The 16,416-nt window shown below is 41.0% G+C and overlaps 1 protein-coding gene across 2 annotated transcripts in view; it reads right to left on the bottom strand.

The window, feature by feature from the left end:
- Positions 1-13: 13 nt before the first annotated feature.
- The window catches only part of spidr (scaffold protein involved in DNA repair), a 43,875-nt gene continuing 27,472 nt past the window's right edge, over positions 14-16,416 (bottom strand). Inside the window, exons 11-20 of one of the 2 annotated variants that reach the window (XM_080907442.1) lie at positions 13,384-13,542; positions 10,186-10,273; positions 8,841-8,981; positions 8,689-8,748; positions 7,944-8,142; positions 5,421-5,606; positions 4,218-4,311; positions 4,021-4,135; positions 978-1,034; positions 14-509 (exon numbers count right to left, since the gene is read on the bottom strand). In XM_080907442.1, coding sequence (XP_080763568.1) covers positions 390-509; positions 978-1,034; positions 4,021-4,135; positions 4,218-4,311; positions 5,421-5,606; positions 7,944-8,142; positions 8,689-8,748; positions 8,841-8,981; positions 10,186-10,273; positions 13,384-13,542 — 1,219 coding nt within the window. In that variant the 3' untranslated portion in view covers positions 14-389. The remainder of the gene's footprint in view (positions 510-977; positions 1,035-4,020; positions 4,136-4,217; positions 4,312-5,420; positions 5,607-7,943; positions 8,143-8,688; positions 8,749-8,840; positions 8,982-10,185; positions 10,274-13,383; positions 13,543-16,416) is intronic. The other variant, XM_080907443.1, reaches the window with a different exon arrangement.

The raw sequence follows: 16,416 nt of genomic DNA, 5'->3' as shown, positions 1-16,416 counted from the left end.
GAAAGTAAGGTCAGCAAAAATGAGCCTTTTATTGACACAAAGCGAGTTAATCTTAAACACAGAAAGGATGAAAAAGTTTTAAAAAAGACAACATTTAAACCCAGAAATCTGAAGTTAATGAACCCACGTGGGCTCCTTTTGACAGCCTGCATGCCACTGCTCTACCCTTGGGCTGTCAACCCCTGGCTGGTTAGATCACATATCATTAACACAAACAGGACCTTGTCTCTTCACAGCCTGTTCCCTTCAGCAGAGCCTCAAGCTGTCAGGGGGAGGCCTTCAGAGGGAGGGAGGAGGATAAACTGGCTCGGACCGAGGCCCAGCGTGCAGATCCTTGGAGCCAGCTGAAGCCTGAGGATTGATCTCATTAGTTCCTTGCCCTGACAGCCTCAGAGGCAGATTTCTTCCAGGCCCATCCACAGGGCAGGCTTCCTAGTGATGACTCGGACATAAACGGGGATGGGGCCCACCTCTTTTCCCAACACGGCCTCCACATCGTATCCTGGGAACTGAAACAGCGAGGTTAAATCACTTGGCAGTGTTAGAGCGTTCAGAAAGCAATCAACACTTAAAATAGCTCCCTCCTATATCTCCCATACATATAAAAAAAAAAAGTTTGACAGTAATATGCAAGCATCCTTAAGCCCCCTGACCTCTGCACTCTGGCTCAGCAGTAATTCTAGTGATCTAAGTCTGAAAGCGCACATTGCATTTGTATGTTAAAAATAGCTCCAACAGCACCAGTGGGTTCTTGAGGTTAGTAAAAGCCAAAAAATGATAATCAGGCCGGGAAAAAGAGTGTGTCAATATTTTGGAAACCAATTCCTTCAAACATATCAATGAACAGCACGTTTTTTGTTTTGTTTTTTTCACCTCAGCAGAGAAAACTTAATGCTGACTCATGACATATTGACAAAAGATCAATGCGCTCTTCAGATGAGCTCAGAGTTATGTAACAGCTTGATAAGCACACCTACCTCACCCCCTTCCACCTCTGCGGCATTCAGGATGGTCATGATCGTCCTCTGCTGCAGCTGATTTAAAAAAAAAAAAAAAAAGAAGACGTGGACACAGTAATGACTTTTTAATCATCACCTCAGTGCAGTAAATCCAAAACCAATGCTGCACCAGGGAACTGTGCCCTCCGCTTAGTGACAGCTCTCAAGGGTTAATGTATCAGCCGTTCGATAAGAACAACTCTGATAACTTTATCAGTTTGGCTTGCTTAGCTTTCTGATTGCAAAGTCACACACCAGCCTTTCCACAATAAAATATCTTTATGCAGATGTGCTCAGCCTTTAACTGTGCAGAATGTGGTTTTTATCTTTATGAGTCTTGCTGTAAAAGAAGACCAAGGCAGCGCGGGATGATCCACTGTCCTCAAGGATGGACACCTGATCTATTTTAAATTCTGTTATTTAATTTTTTTTTTTTAAAGTGTTGCTTAAATCAACAGCTCAGCACCTAAAACATCCATTCATTTATCTTCTTATCGCTGTCACACCTGTGTAGTCAATATGAGGCTAGGCTAGATTAACTTTTCACTTGTTTGTGCAGTGCAAATAGCTACCCGTCTCTGTCCAAAGGACCTTTCTGATTATATTTTGTGCACGTGTAGCTCAGTTTTTCTGTACTTTGAAGGTCCAGCTAAGGTTGGGCATTGCAAAGTAGCTTGGGCTACAAATGCTGCGGTTTGTGGCATGGTTCAGGAGACTAATTAAGACTTTATATCTGATGATCTGCTGTTCAGAGAATAAGAGAAGTCACTACGTGTGTCATTACGCAGACTTGGACAAAAAGTGACACCAATTTTCACATTAAAAAAAGTGTTTCTGCGATAAGTGGTCATAAATGTTTCTAATTTCTAATCTGGCAATCGGATGAGGAAGTGCTTTCAGTATCAGATTTAATATGACTGCTGTTGTAGCTCTGTTGCTTTCATAGCATTAAAGAACATAACAGACAAAAAGTTGAGGAAGTGGCCGTCTTATGGTGGGCAACAACAACTGCTGACTGCTACAGAGGGACTTTTCTGTTGGGGGACTGAATTTCTCCTTTTTGAAAGACCTCATATTACAGATATTGACCAGAAAGTTACTGTCCCAACCCAGAAGAACCGTAGCACATCATTCCCTGTAAAATACTGAACTGTCTTTTCAAATCTCAGGTTTGTGTGGACTGAACAGACCAGATAATCTGTCTAAATCAGTGGCCTGGTAGGTGGATTCACTTACGACTCAACCTCCTTGCAACTAGTTAAAACTCATAGTTGCCTGGCGACTGCATTACATTTTTTTTCCTGTTGGAGACCGATTTCAAGTGGTGCAGCCAACTACTCCTTGGCCATTGCATGCAATTCATTTGTGGTAATACGATCATTAACTGTGATAAACAACTGAAAGATGCAAATCCGTTGATGTCTACGTACACAGAAATTCACATAACTACTTAAAACTAATACAAAATATTTACAAATAACTGACTGTAAAATGACATGAGTGCTTGTTAACCTGCTATAAAATAAGACAACCAGAGTACAACCAGTTGGCAGCCAGCTGAGTCAAGTCCCCAACTGCAAAGAAGATGAGTTGCAGACAAACTGTGTTCATTGATGTGCACCAACTCAAATTTATTGCAACATGCTGGCAGTCAGTGTTTATAAATTAGCAATTATTAGCAAACCTTCGCCAATCTGTGTAGGAGTGACTGCAGTCAGTGCGAGTCAAAATTGTGATTGTTTTGAGACAGGTTGCCTCCCACCAGGCGATCTGTGCAATCGCCTTGCAGTCGAAAGGTTGCTGGTATTGCAATATGCATTGGTGAGCTTAACTGGTTGTATTCTCGTTATATCTTTTTATGGCAGGGTTACCACGCACCTTTATTATTTTGCAGTTGGTTATGAGCTTCTGGCTGAAATCTGAATCGAAGCATTTGAGGTTAATCACCATATTACCACAAAGAAAGTGCACGCAGTGGCCAACTTGATCATATTCAGTTGCAAACTCACATCAGACTGAATTGGTCTTATTGTTGCTTTATCACCATCTTGAAGAACAAAAGCTGCTTTGAAGAAGAAGGCAACTGACTGTGAGTGCTTGCACACCTATCACTCTTTTCCCTTGTGTGACTGTAGCATTAGTTCAGAGCCAGGCTGATGCTAAGCTAACTGTCTTCAGGTTGTTCTGTCATGCACGAGTGGTAGTGATCTTCTTATCGAACGGGGCAAAGAAGTACAGTGCTTAACAAATTCATTAGACCACCTGTCACAAAAACAAGAAAACGCCAATGTTTTTAGAAATGTTACGGCCCTAGTAGGGCCTCTCTCTCTCCTGAGGGTGCCTGTGTGGGCGTGTCCCACTACCTCCTGCCTGAGGTGCCACCTTTCCCTCCTGTACAGCTGACTCCCATCAGCAATTAAGGGTATTTAAGCCCAGAGCAGGGTGAGCTCTGGGCCAGAGTGCCATTTTGTGTGGGTACAGCTAGTGAGCTGAGTGTTTGCGGTAGTTTCCAGCTAGTGAGCTGTGTAGTGTGTTGTCCAGCTAGTGAGCTGTGTAGTGTGTTGTCCAGCTAGTGAGCTGTGTAGTGTGGTTTCCAGCTAGTGAGCTGCGCTTTCCTTTTGACTTTTTGCTTTATTTGACCAACGCCTGTGTTTTGTTGGTGTTTTATGGTGATAACGGCTTGTCCGTCTCTTTTAGTTGACTTACTTCAATAAAACTGTTTTATTTAAACTGTTTCGCCTCCTTGACTCCTTTTTCTGACCCGGTCACTTTTGTTACTTCCCCCTCACCGCCTAGACCCCCCCCCCAGGGGAACGTAACAAGAAATCTGTCAGAAACTCTGAGCCGGCACAGTGGACTTCTCTGAGAAGTCGAAAAATTCATCAGGGTGTGTTGATTAACCATCACAGAAACATAAAATGTGAAGAAGTAATAAACAATATATTTTTTAAATATTACACTATTCTTTTAAGTACAGCCCTGAAACACTTGGATTTCTTAAAGCCTGCGATGCTGTTCTCACCTTCACCTTCATGGTGCAGTTACTTAATAAAGAAGAAGTCAGGAAGACTTCCAGCTGAGTCTTTGTGTGCGGCTTATCCACGGCAGACTTACAAGAAACACAGTGGAACTTCTGACTGCAGAAGAACACAAATATGATGTGATACATCTGCCAGGATGACAAACATGAAGCTAGTTTGCTTAATTGTGAGGACCTACGGCCTTTCAGCTGAAAGCTCTAAGTTGTCACTTCCACAAAGATTACAGGCAGGCCACGAGTACGCCGTGCTCTCATCCACACCGACAACCACACCTGCAGACAGAAACAAAACCATTAGAAATGACAGGGGGGGACATTCATGCATGCTGCACAGCTCTGCAAGACTTTAGTTTCTGTTTTTAACCGGTTCTTTTTCATTTCTTGATATTTTTAGCCAAAGGAACAGTGATAAATGTTCGACGCACAAGTTTGAAAATGTGTGCATGCTGGTGACAGGGTGTAAGCGATAAACACATCCCTTTCAATTTTTATCTGAGATTGTCATGATAAATGCAGCAAAGACGCACTCCCTGCCTAAACATCATCACACTTGACAACCACAGTTGCAGCCCCACGACTTTGTATCCTTACACAGGATACTAAATTCAAACCTGATAATAACTTCTTGTACTTTCCATTTTGGGCCTTTTTTTTTCCACTGGTGATTTCCAGAAGGTGTGAGTGCAAGACACAAGCTTGTTTTATTTTCATTCAGCCATCTGACCAAACATGTAGAGCAACAGAGGCCAGAACACAGTGTGATTTTCGCCCTCCATGCTGACATGAAATCAGCAGATGTAGATTATTATCTGCTTGAAGCAGCTCTATAATACACCACATTTACATAATTGGAGAAAAACAAACCAAGAAAGCTTCAAAGCAAGGATGTTTAACCAAAGTAAGTGAGGTTGGTGGCAATAAATTTAATTAGTTGATATATACTTTAATTAGAACTCATACGAGTAGTTTATCATTTATGTTTCAGATGTGGCAGCTGGTGGCGATCATAACTGGTGTTAGCAAACATTATAAATCCCTAAAAGCAGCAAGACTGCTTGTGTGCACAAAAAACAATTGAGGGAAAATACCAACGTTCCCTCAAACTGTAACTCATTGTCACCAGAAGTTTAAAGCTTCGGGGGAGGCAGGCGGTTTAGTGAAAAAATGTAACAGGAATGGACAAGAATCCAGTCATTTTTCATGTTTTTGTTTGCAAAAAAATCCTTTACAATTCAACCTGAGGACAGTGACTAACAAACAGAGTGCAAACTCCTGCATCCACACCAAAGCCTCTTCTTGCGCTGTAAGCACACACTTGCCATGTTCTCCAGGAATTGAGCTAAATGGAAAAGCACGGGATCGAGTGAAAGGCAGAAGCAGACCTGTGAGAGTGCAGAGGGAGTTGGGTGTGGTCTCCAGACTCAGTGGATCCAGTCTCGCAGGCTGGGGCAGGGTCTTCGCCTGGGGCTCAGGCAGCGACTGCAAAAGTAATTCTGGCCTGTTTGTGGACTCGAGGCAACCGTCGGAGCATACCTGAATAACTGACTGCTCTGCACAGAGAAGGACACCTGGAGGTGCAAATGCCAAAAATGAAATATCACATTGAAAGAACAAGTTCTAGTCTTAAAACTGCTACTGTGGTAAAGATGTAGAAACTACCAAGTAGAAACTGCCAAGGGAAAACAGGAAGCACCGCATGCTTCTGATGGCTGATTTTACAGGTGGGCTTCAGCTGGCCATGCAGAAGTACAAAAAACAAAATATAATGTAGTGCAAGTACGGTTAGGTTCATAAGTTTCTGGGCAATGACGCGTTTTAAACTTTTCCCCTGTTCACCACCACAAAGGCTTTTAAATAAAATGCAATGTGATGTAAATAAAGCGCAGCTTTTCAGTTTTAATATGAGCGGTTAACCAAATGTATTGGAATAACTGGTCAGGAATTGCAGCCAATTTTATACTTTGTCCCCCTTAAAGGCTCAAAATTAATTCGACTCTTGGTTGACAAACAGTTTTGTGACATTTTCGACATTAGGCGAGTCCCATTTTCTAATTTTTCCACAACAAATACAAGCAGATAAAAAAGTTTTGATGATGTGACTGATAATAGAAGTAACAGGATGAACTCTGATGTTTACATATCTATACTCTCTGCTCAGATTCACAGAAAGATAATGACCCAGAGCAAACTGTAAAAGCAACCCTAAGCGTTTCTCAAGCCATCACCTGATCTCAACCCAATGAAATATGCTGTTCAGTTATAAAACTGAACGCAGAGAGACCCACAAACGAGCAGCAACTGAAGGCGGCTGCATTAAACCCCTAATAGAGCAAATGAGGAAACACAAAACTCAAAGGTCTATGGATCCATGGTTTCTATACTTCAGGAAGACACTACAAAGGATTCTCAACAAAGTATTAAAACAACCCTGATATTTAAAATTATGCTAGTTTGTAACAATTGACTTTGAGGCTATGAACATGGGTTACTATGAATACAAAAATGACTGCAATTTTGAAACAGTAATGGAAATCCCCTCAAATTAAAGCTGAATGTTTGCACTTTGATCACATCTTGATTAGGTGAAATAAAAAAATAAAATAAAAAAATGTGTCACAGTCTGAAACTTATGGACATAACTGTATAAATACTGAAAACTAGTGACTAACTTCTGTAAAAAAAAAACCCACTTTTTTTTAGTATAATTCTTGCAGCTCAAACCCTGGCAGCCTCATCTCGTCACATTTCCCATACCAGCTGTGAATCATGCTGACTTTGGCTAAATTTCTGGAAACGAGGACTCCTTCTGGGAGCAACTGCACTGAGCTCTCCGGAGCTTTCCAACAAATGTGACTTTTACAATAATAAAATGTATTTTTTAATGTCTGATTAAGTAATAAGTACAGAGCTACAACAACCACAGTGATGGGAACTGTGCCTGATTGAAATTTAAAACAAAATCCTTAAACTACAATTTTGAGGTACTTACACTTTCCTAGTTAAAGCTTCAAATGTCTGTGTCCTGTTATCAGTTTCACCAGAAACATTTCACCTCTAAACTTCTCACCTGCTTTAACCTTTCTACCACTGCTTTATTCACAGCGCTCAGGTCCTCAGACCAAACTCATGTTTGCAGTCGTTAGGCCTTTTGGCTGTGCCCTGCAGTAGGCACCTACTGCCTTCCTGGCACCTCCATCCTCAACATCCTTTATCCAATATATCCATCTGTACAAAGCTGTCCAAACCATCTCAGCCCTGCTTCTCTAACTCTTCTCCAACAAACTTTTTTCTCAAGCTGAGTTGTCATTTTTATTCCCATGCATCCTGGTCACTCCAAATCAAAATCTTAGTATATTAAGCCCCGCCTCCTGCCATTTTTCTCAGACCTCAGGGATTAATAACTATGAACATACTTCTTCCTCTTCTATTTCAAACTTGATGATTGGTTATTTAGATTTTGTTTGAGCACATATGTGTAAACATCCGTATGCGTACTTGTATAAACAGGCATCTGTCTAGATGTGTATATGTATAAATTGTTGTTTTATGTCTGAAATGAAAGGTTATCAACATCATCTGCCCTAAAAAAGGTATTTGTATAGCAGCTGCTTTGATGTATGACCTTTGTTGGGGTCCATCCATGTGGTTGGGAACTACTGAATACCACCTCAAACAGTCATACAGCAGTTTAACAGTGTAACAAATCATAAAATTTGTAACCATAGATGCTTTATTTTATACCTACCAGTGCTACAACACTCTAAGTTTATGAAGCTGATGATCCCAGTTTTGATTTCGTCATGAACACAATTTTAAATGCAGCTCTTTTGCTTTCCCTCCCTGAGAGTGACTTTTGCACACATGAGGCCACTGTTAATGCTCGAATGGTTTACATAAAGCTCTACCGTGTTCTTTGATGGCATCGCTGAACGACAGGCGACAGACAGCGGGAGAGTTTAGTGTTTTGAGGACGGAGGAAGTGAGCACACAGGAAGTGTTCACACACAGAGGCACAGTGCGCCTGCACGGCCTCTCTGACTGCTCCTCCTGTAGACTCGGGTCGGTGAGCACCAACCAAACCTCACCCTGGCCTACATCAGTGTTCTGCAGAAGAAACAGAGACAAAGACAAAGACAATAAAGAACACAGGCAGGGAATTACGTGGAAACCCAAATGACCTAGAAAGAGGCCAATTAAAGGAAACATGACACAACATAGCTTACAAAGCAGAAATCAGATGGTATTTATCACTTCTGTAGAAGAATTGCTTGAAAAGAGCTACGAAAAGAGGAATCAATCAACAAACAATGCTGCTGAAGGAGTGCAAGAACACTAAAAAGTTAAATAACTGTGTTTCAGTGCGGTGAGTGCATGGCAAAGTCCACCACTTTGATCTGAGCTGTTATCTCATCTTGGTCAAAGTTTAAAGGTTTCACCAATCAATGGTGAAGAACAGCGAGGCCTCGCACAGGCTGTCATAGACCGGGCGATATGAACTCTGCAGTCTACGTCAGAGCTTATCAGCACGTTAGTTCAAATGATCTCAACAGGAAGACTGCGGCGCTCCAGAGGGCAGAGTGTTTGCTCTGTTCTTTAACAGAGGTTCAATTAAATTGCTCTTTTTGTGGCGTGACAATAAAGATACAATACCTGCATTCTCTTGTATAAAACAGTGGCAATAAAAGTGCAGCGGCAGGTTTTCGTCTCGCTCTGAAAAAGAAAAGGTTTGAATCAATCTGCTGAAGATAACTTATCTCAATCTGCTGAAGATTTCTGTGTGCGTGCTCTGAGAAACTGTTCACCTGCAGTATGTCTCGTAAGGTACGTTGTGCAGGGTGAAGGTAAAGCAGGGAAGCAGTCTGATCCTCGGTGGGCTCCACTGAGCTCTCCTGGCCTGACAGCAGGTAGCAGAAACTCGGAGATGGAGCCAAAGATCGGCTTTCCTGTGGACACAGGACACGGCTAAGTCACAGAGCGTTCTCAGCAGTCTACTGCCTTCACACGGCCCTGAGAGCTCTACACACTGAGACCAAAGGAGATGAATGAAAACACATTTTGGAAATTGGCAGTGTGGATTTCTCTTTTTGACGTTTTCATGGTTTCATCTAATTTAATTAAGCTGCTCTATGCTGACTTCCCCTTTGTTAAAATGATCCGTTTGACTCTTCAGCAATGCTACATTCCTGTTTTATTGCAAGAAAAAGCTGGAAATAAGAGACAACTACAAACTCAAAGTGGTTCCAGAGCTCTGTGAACCACCGCCCACATCTCAAATTTGATATGTGATTCAGGCAGGTTGGGTGGTGTGTTCAATAATGACCAAGCAGAGTTTAGTCAGTGGGTGGGGTTAAGAAGGGTGATTTTATCTGTGCTAAAAGTGCTGTGAGCAAGGATGAAACAAATGCAGTTAAACAAAAACTGTGACTCTGAAATGTCTTTCTCCTATTTTCTTTTGTTTTGTTGGGACAGACTTTTCACCGAAATCTCTACCGCAGGTTTCACGTATGCTGGAAGAAAACATCAGCTGGTTGCTGCCAACTTATAGATCGCATCTCTGAATGAGCGAGCATGAGGAGGAAAGAAGTTCAAAGTTCAATTTGGTTATCAGGATGTCAACTAAATTCACAGTTTATATAAAAGCAGTTTCATTCCTGTTGCGTTTCAGTTGTCACAGTTTTCGGGGATTTCTTTCTGTGTTGTATAACAATGCAAACTGAACATATGTGTAATTAATTAGGGCTGCAACAGTAGCTGAATTCATTCATTATTAGTTTGTGGTTTTACTTGACTCGCAACGTAAGCATGGTCAGTCCACGTCCTCTTGTTCCTGCTTTATTGGAGGGAAATATTTAATCTAATTTCTGATCACCGAATTTAAAAAAAAAAGGATTGTACTTGGAAATAAAGCATTGCAAAATAAACAAAAATTGGTTTAGAAATTATTTTACTACAGTGCTAATGATTTTGTTTGGGATCTGAATTAAAAAAAAAAAAATAGACATTTCAATCACAAGTTTTAAATGATACCTTGGGCCATTTTAAAGGCTTAACAACTGATCAGCTGAATACAAAACTATCAGCAGGTTAAATCTGGTTTCAGCTCCTGTTATAGGGCTCAGCTGAATTATCTCTACAGTGAGGACTTACACTTGGCATACTAAGTGAGTCTCCATGATCCTTGAGAGGCATCGCTGGGGGCCACAGGCTGTCTATCAAGCTGAAAAGCCTGGAGCTCCTGGGAGTGAGACAAAAGAGAGAGAGAGAGAGAGAAAATACCTTGATGTATGCTCAATCATTCAGGTAATCAACAAAAAGTTGCTTCTGTTATGTGGATGTTGTGTTTTCAGTGGGAGAAACGTTTTATCACTCATCCAAGTGACTTCTCTGGTCTCAGCTGAATGCAGGTTTCTTTAGGGTTTATAAGGTTGCTGAAAATACTAAGACCAGATGAACTGAATCAACTTTTTGGGAGAGAGAAAATGTGAAAAGAGGGGCACGGGGGTGGGGGGATGGGGAGGTGAAACTAGTGAATAAGTGAGATGGGGAGCTTTCACAGCCAGTTTCACTTCCACTGAAACAGTTTTCTGCTAAAACAGAGCTTGTCCTAACAGCACCTAGAATTAACAGTGAGCATGCTCGGGCTGGCAGAGAGGAGAACCACGCTGAAACTGCTTCTTACCGGCAGGTTAAAGGCTGGGAAACATTCACACCCTGTGCAAATTATGATATTATTGTGGCACAAAAATAACAAGGTTTGGAAAACCAATTACAAGTGACATGAATTGTCCGTGACTTTAAGCCCTGATGACTGACATTTGCCATTTCTCACCGCAGTCTTAATCACCGGAATGACAGACTGGAGCAGGATCAAACTGGATGTGCTTTTATGATGTTTAAGTGACGTCAAACTCCAAGTAAGGACTCAATAATTACAAACGGGGGAATAACAGCAAGTCGCAACTCCAGCATATCACGTCAGTCTCCCGCTCTTTTGTCTATTTTCTAAGACGCCCCTTCTGAGTTCTGCTTAGGTGAGAGCTGCCAACTTGTGCATGTGTGAGCTGTCATATCACCCAGTGGTTAACAACCTGTTAGTCAGCCTCTAATCACAGAGTTTCTTTGTGTGGAACTGGTTCTGCAGCCCAGTTGAGTCCAGTGAGGACTGCTCAAGGATGAGTAATGACAAGCTAACAGGTCTCATTCAGGACGCAGGGATTTTAATGCTGCCTTTGAATACTTAGTTTAACAAAAGTTAAGCACACGCATCTGAATGCAACAAGTGGTAATGGCCACCGCAGTCTGTTGTTAGTGATACTTGAATCTCTTTTGTTAGTGGGTGATGACTGATCATTACGCATTTTCTATTTGATTTTGTTGGCAAATCTCCAAAAAAAAAACAAAAAACAAAACCCACGATCAATCAATCAATCGTTTCCTTAATGACAACCCATACAGCTCACATGCCAGGCTGATACAGTAACAGAATAGTTCAACCATTGTTCGGTGACAAGGGCTTATTGACACTCACATATCTGTCTCTAAAATAACATCAAGTTAGCTCGGGATACGATAAAGACCTGAGGAAATCTGATAGCCTAAAACAACTAAAAGATACCTAAAACAAGTGTCGTTATGTTGACATACAGCCCTGCTACATGTAGCCTGATATTTAATGTACAGACACGAGAGTTGTGTTAAACTTCTCATGTAACAACTGGCAAGACAGCAATATGTTTGCTAGCTGAAACGCGTGCAGCAGATTTAACTGATCTCCATCAATTTCAGATATTTCTGGTTTGGCCAAAAAAAGATCAAACCAAGATCTGCCATATAACTGGTGTATGACACTATGAAGTAACTATAACCAAGTGAGCATGAGTTGAGGTTCAAAAACAAATACAAAAAAATTGTTCTCTATTTATCAGCAGCAGTGACTTCTTGCAGTCTTGTTATCTCAGAGGTGTTAATTAGTTTGCTTTAATGTGGATTTATGGTCTGTCTGAATGTTAGGTTTTTGGTTCTGGGTGTACAAATCTATCCCACTTCAACGTTTCACATCTTTAAGACACACTATGAACAGACATGGGTGGAGAGCACGTCTTGTTGTGAGAGACTGTAAATTTCTTTTTAGGGAATATAAAGACTAAGAGTATCACTCCATGCAGTATCAAACATGCTGTTTTAGTTCCCTTCCCTCCGTTTTTAAGCTACCTGCTTAAGCCTGTTCCTCCCAAACAGAAGGTTTGAACAGCAGGTGGGTGGGGCTGCAGAGCTGTGTTCCTGAGAAGACCATATTAGGCATATCCACCCTTACTGACATCACACAGAGCAAAGAGTTAAACAAACTGTCTGAAGCTGAGTCTGATCCACCTCATTTACTCGTACATACTCTGACCACGATTAATATGAGCAGCCACCATTGCAACAAATGACAAAAATAATAAGGGAACACATAATAGGTCCACATTACGGTATGATTTCTAGGATATGCTTAGAAGTCCAGTAGTCACAATTTCTCAGAAACACATGCCTGATTTAACTCAATCTCACGTGTTTTGCCACTTGAGCTAATAAGATGGTCAATGTGCACCTCTGAAGATAGCCCATCCATCAGAGTCTCACCACAGACACCCTCTGGGGAAATTATAGGCTGCGATGGCACTGAAAATACCAAGGATGTAAACATACCTTCAGTCGGTGTCTAAATGTACTCATGTCAGTTCTTCTAACTGCTACTAATCTGGGATCTTGACTATGGAAACTCACGAGGAAAAGCGAGTATGCACCTCAGTATCATTTTACATGTAAACACAGTCACACTGCTGGCAGAACAAAATAATCTTGTTCAAAGCCACAGCACTGCCAGTTCTCACTGTATTGTAAATGTGGTTGTTAATGCTTTAAAAAAATCAGGACATCCAAAGATAAGCATACTGGAGAGTCACTGAGCACAGCGCATATGGTCCCCAGGCTACTTTACAAACACTTCTTAAAAGGACTTGTCTATGACAAGCATCCACCCAGGGCAGTTTGTCCCTGATGGCTAAAGACTGACAAGATAACCTGTGAAGCAAGATTGGTATCAGTCATAGCACGAACTTCCCCCAATTTCTGGGAACTGAAATGTAGATAAAAAGGCAAAGAGGACTTTGTGTGTGCGTGTGCTCTTTTTTAATGCGCTATTATTGTGTATCCTGTTAAAACCAAATGACAGCACAGGTGGTGAGGGCGAAGAAAGGGGAAGGGGGACTATGGGTTACATAGTTCTTAATGCAGGGTGATTATGCGATTAGAACTGTATAATATTACAATATTACAAAGAGAAGTGGAAGATATGGGTCTCACCTTTCTCGTGTGACCCGCTGTACCACTTTAATGCCTCTCAGCATGCAGGTCTTCCCCTGCCACATCTGGCAGTACCTGCTGAGGTCATCCTCACAAGGCAGGAGTTGCAGCTGGATCACACTGAACATCCCGTAGCTGTCCTGGACGAGCACACACAACCTGGGAAAAGTTAAGTGATTAACTATTAACATATTAAGTAAATCACTTTTTTTTTTTTTTTTAATTTGTGAATCTCCTTCTATAACCTTGAAGATACGTATTTAATAGACATGCCTAATGCATTTCCTTCCTCGTAAGTGCTATGCTTATTTCAGACTCCTTCTTTGACTGAATAGAGTAAAAAGAAATCTAAGGTTCATTTTCTATCTTAAACAAGCCGTTCTTGCTTCTCTCCCCTTAAGCCTGCTTTCTTCTGATTGGTTGACCACCACAGACAGAAGGTTTGAACTGTAGGGGAGTGGTAACAGAGTTGTGTCCCTGAGGTGAACATTTAGGTGATGTCTGATCTAGGTGACTTGGCCAAGAGGAGAAAAAACAGAGCAGTCTGGAGCCTAAGCTTTAGGGCTTACAGGGCTTATTTCTTAAATGTTGACCTCACTTTTTCATTTGAAACTGGATATGTATTGTAATAGATACATAAACAATGTGGTATAAGGAGGATAAGTGCATTTGACTCTTGTCAGTGGTCAGAGATTTATAGAAAACTATAAATATTTGTCATAACACCCTCTGAGAGGATGAAGTGAAGTACACCTGACAGCTTGAATCAAATGACGGTATTTTTTCAGGACCTCCTAAGAAGTCACTTTTCTTTCAGGACTCTCTGCATTAACGTAAGGTTCAGTCGTTCACCTCTAGCTGGCCACAGATGCCTACATTAGGTTTGTCCTCCATTTCTAATTGTTGTTGATATCAAGAGAATCACTGACAGGCCTTCGGGACCAGCATGAAGCTAATTTTTCTGCCTAGTTGACAAATTTTATCACACATAACTGGCATGAATTTGCGTCTCTGCAGACTTTTAAATGTAACCATAGTTTAGTTCATTTGCATTTAGCGTGAACAGACCGAAATATTTATAGACAGACTATATGGCCATGATATATATGCTAGAAGCAGTTTATTTAAACTGCTTTCCACAGCATGTTGGTGTGTTTTTTTGGGACACCATTCACCACCTTCCAAACTCCAGATATATTTAAGACGTGTCTTTGAAAAGGTGAACAGTACACACAAAACCAGAACCCACTTAAACAGCGTTGCTATTTTGTACCTCAAAACTTCACGCAATATCCTTTGAATGTATGTTTACACGTTATATAGATGGATTTTTCAAAAGAAGCAGATAATTACAAGCATTTTCCACCAAATACTTGTCAGGGTTTGTTATTCTGTAACAACAGGATTACTTTAATCAAACTCAGCAGCAACTACTGGCTTGTTACATGGGTTGATTGTAAATGCAAATTAACTGATCAATAAATAATGTCGAAATAAATGGTTTAGCACAAGTGTTTGTGTTGAAAATATTAGTGTAACATATTTTCTTATTCCCCTTTAAATGAAATAAAATTTTTATTTACACCCATGTAGTTCAGGATTAGTCCTGAGATTTATGACTGTTAATGCTGGTGGCTGGTTTGACAGGTTGCCGCTGACACAGAAGACCTTTGGCATACAAAGTTATGAGGCAGTGAACTGCTGTGTATGCCTGCACTCTGCTGCTCCCATTGAGCGAAGAGCTTGAACTGCTACAGGCTCCACTATCTCTCCCAGTCAAGCCCAGACACAGCCCTGTACAAGCCCTGAGAGTAAACAGCAGAGTTTATATCCCCTGGTTAGACAAGCAATGGCCAGAGAAGTAGAAGAGAAGGAGGAGGAGGAGGAAGAAAAACAAGGGAAAAGGGAGGACTGTCCATAATGCATGTGGATGCATGTGCATACAACAGACAGAGGAAAGTTTTGAGACTGTTTTTAACCGACTGATTGGGCCTACAAATGTTTTCTGTTGCTATACTTGGGTTCTGTCTGTATTTGTTTTGAAGGACCTGGAAATAGATATCTAAATATCATTCCAGACATGACTCTCGGTGGTATAAGCCAAAGATTTAACCAAGATTATTTTCAGTTGTTTGCTTAATCTAAAATCCCAAATCAGACATATACAACACTTTGTTAAATTAACAAGTTATTTTTGACACACCAGACCGAGACAAATGCTGCCCTCTCTGGGGTTTTTTTTCCGCTTACAAAGCTGTAAACATGAGTGCAGAAGTTCAGCCTGTATAGCACAGTAAATGAACCCCTGCTCATTTTATACATGATGTTTATCAGAGAAAGGAACAGCCAGCAAGTCAAAGACAAAACTTTAAAATTCTTCCAAAACACAGTAATGTTTAAAAACACATTTATATCTATATCTATATTGACTACAGCTGGAGGAAGCATGGACTCCTACTAACACTATAACTTGATTAACCAGTTCTTTTGGAGGTTTTTAATATATAGCCACACCTCGTCTGAACCTTGTTTTCAGTCCTATTGCCACCGGTGTATCAAATCCAGCTCGTAGCCATGCAGTCTGCCTTTACAAACATTTGTAGAAAAATTGATAGTTTTAAAGAGCTCTCTAAATTTGAGTGTAGTTCTGCAATAGGATGCTGCCATTGCAGCAAGTCTGTTTGTGATATTTCTTCCCTCCAAGATACTCCACCCTCAGCTAGAACTGATATTACTGTAAAGTGCAACCATTTGCACCTTTTCAAATTCTGAAGTGGAAGCATTTAGGCAAGTCAGCCACAAAGTGTTACACCACAGAAAGTCACAGAGCAAAGTTACAAAGTGCATAAAATAGAACAGACTCCCACATGAATCCCCACTATAGCGAAGCATTTTATGTGCCCTAGTAATCCTATGAGGTATGTTGCTGGGGTCAACCTGGTAGGATCTCCAAATGCCTATTTGTTTTAAGTTAATAGGCGGGCAAGGTGATTTTTATGGAGTTAAAAGAAATAAAACAATGGATCGTGGTAC

Source organism: Rhamphochromis sp. 'chilingali' (assembly GCF_963969265.1).
Source record: "Rhamphochromis sp. 'chilingali' genome assembly, chromosome: 16".
In the NCBI taxonomy this organism is placed as follows: domain Eukaryota; kingdom Metazoa; phylum Chordata; class Actinopteri; order Cichliformes; family Cichlidae; genus Rhamphochromis; species Rhamphochromis sp. 'chilingali'.
This window is presented reverse-complemented; position numbering and strand designations above follow the sequence as displayed.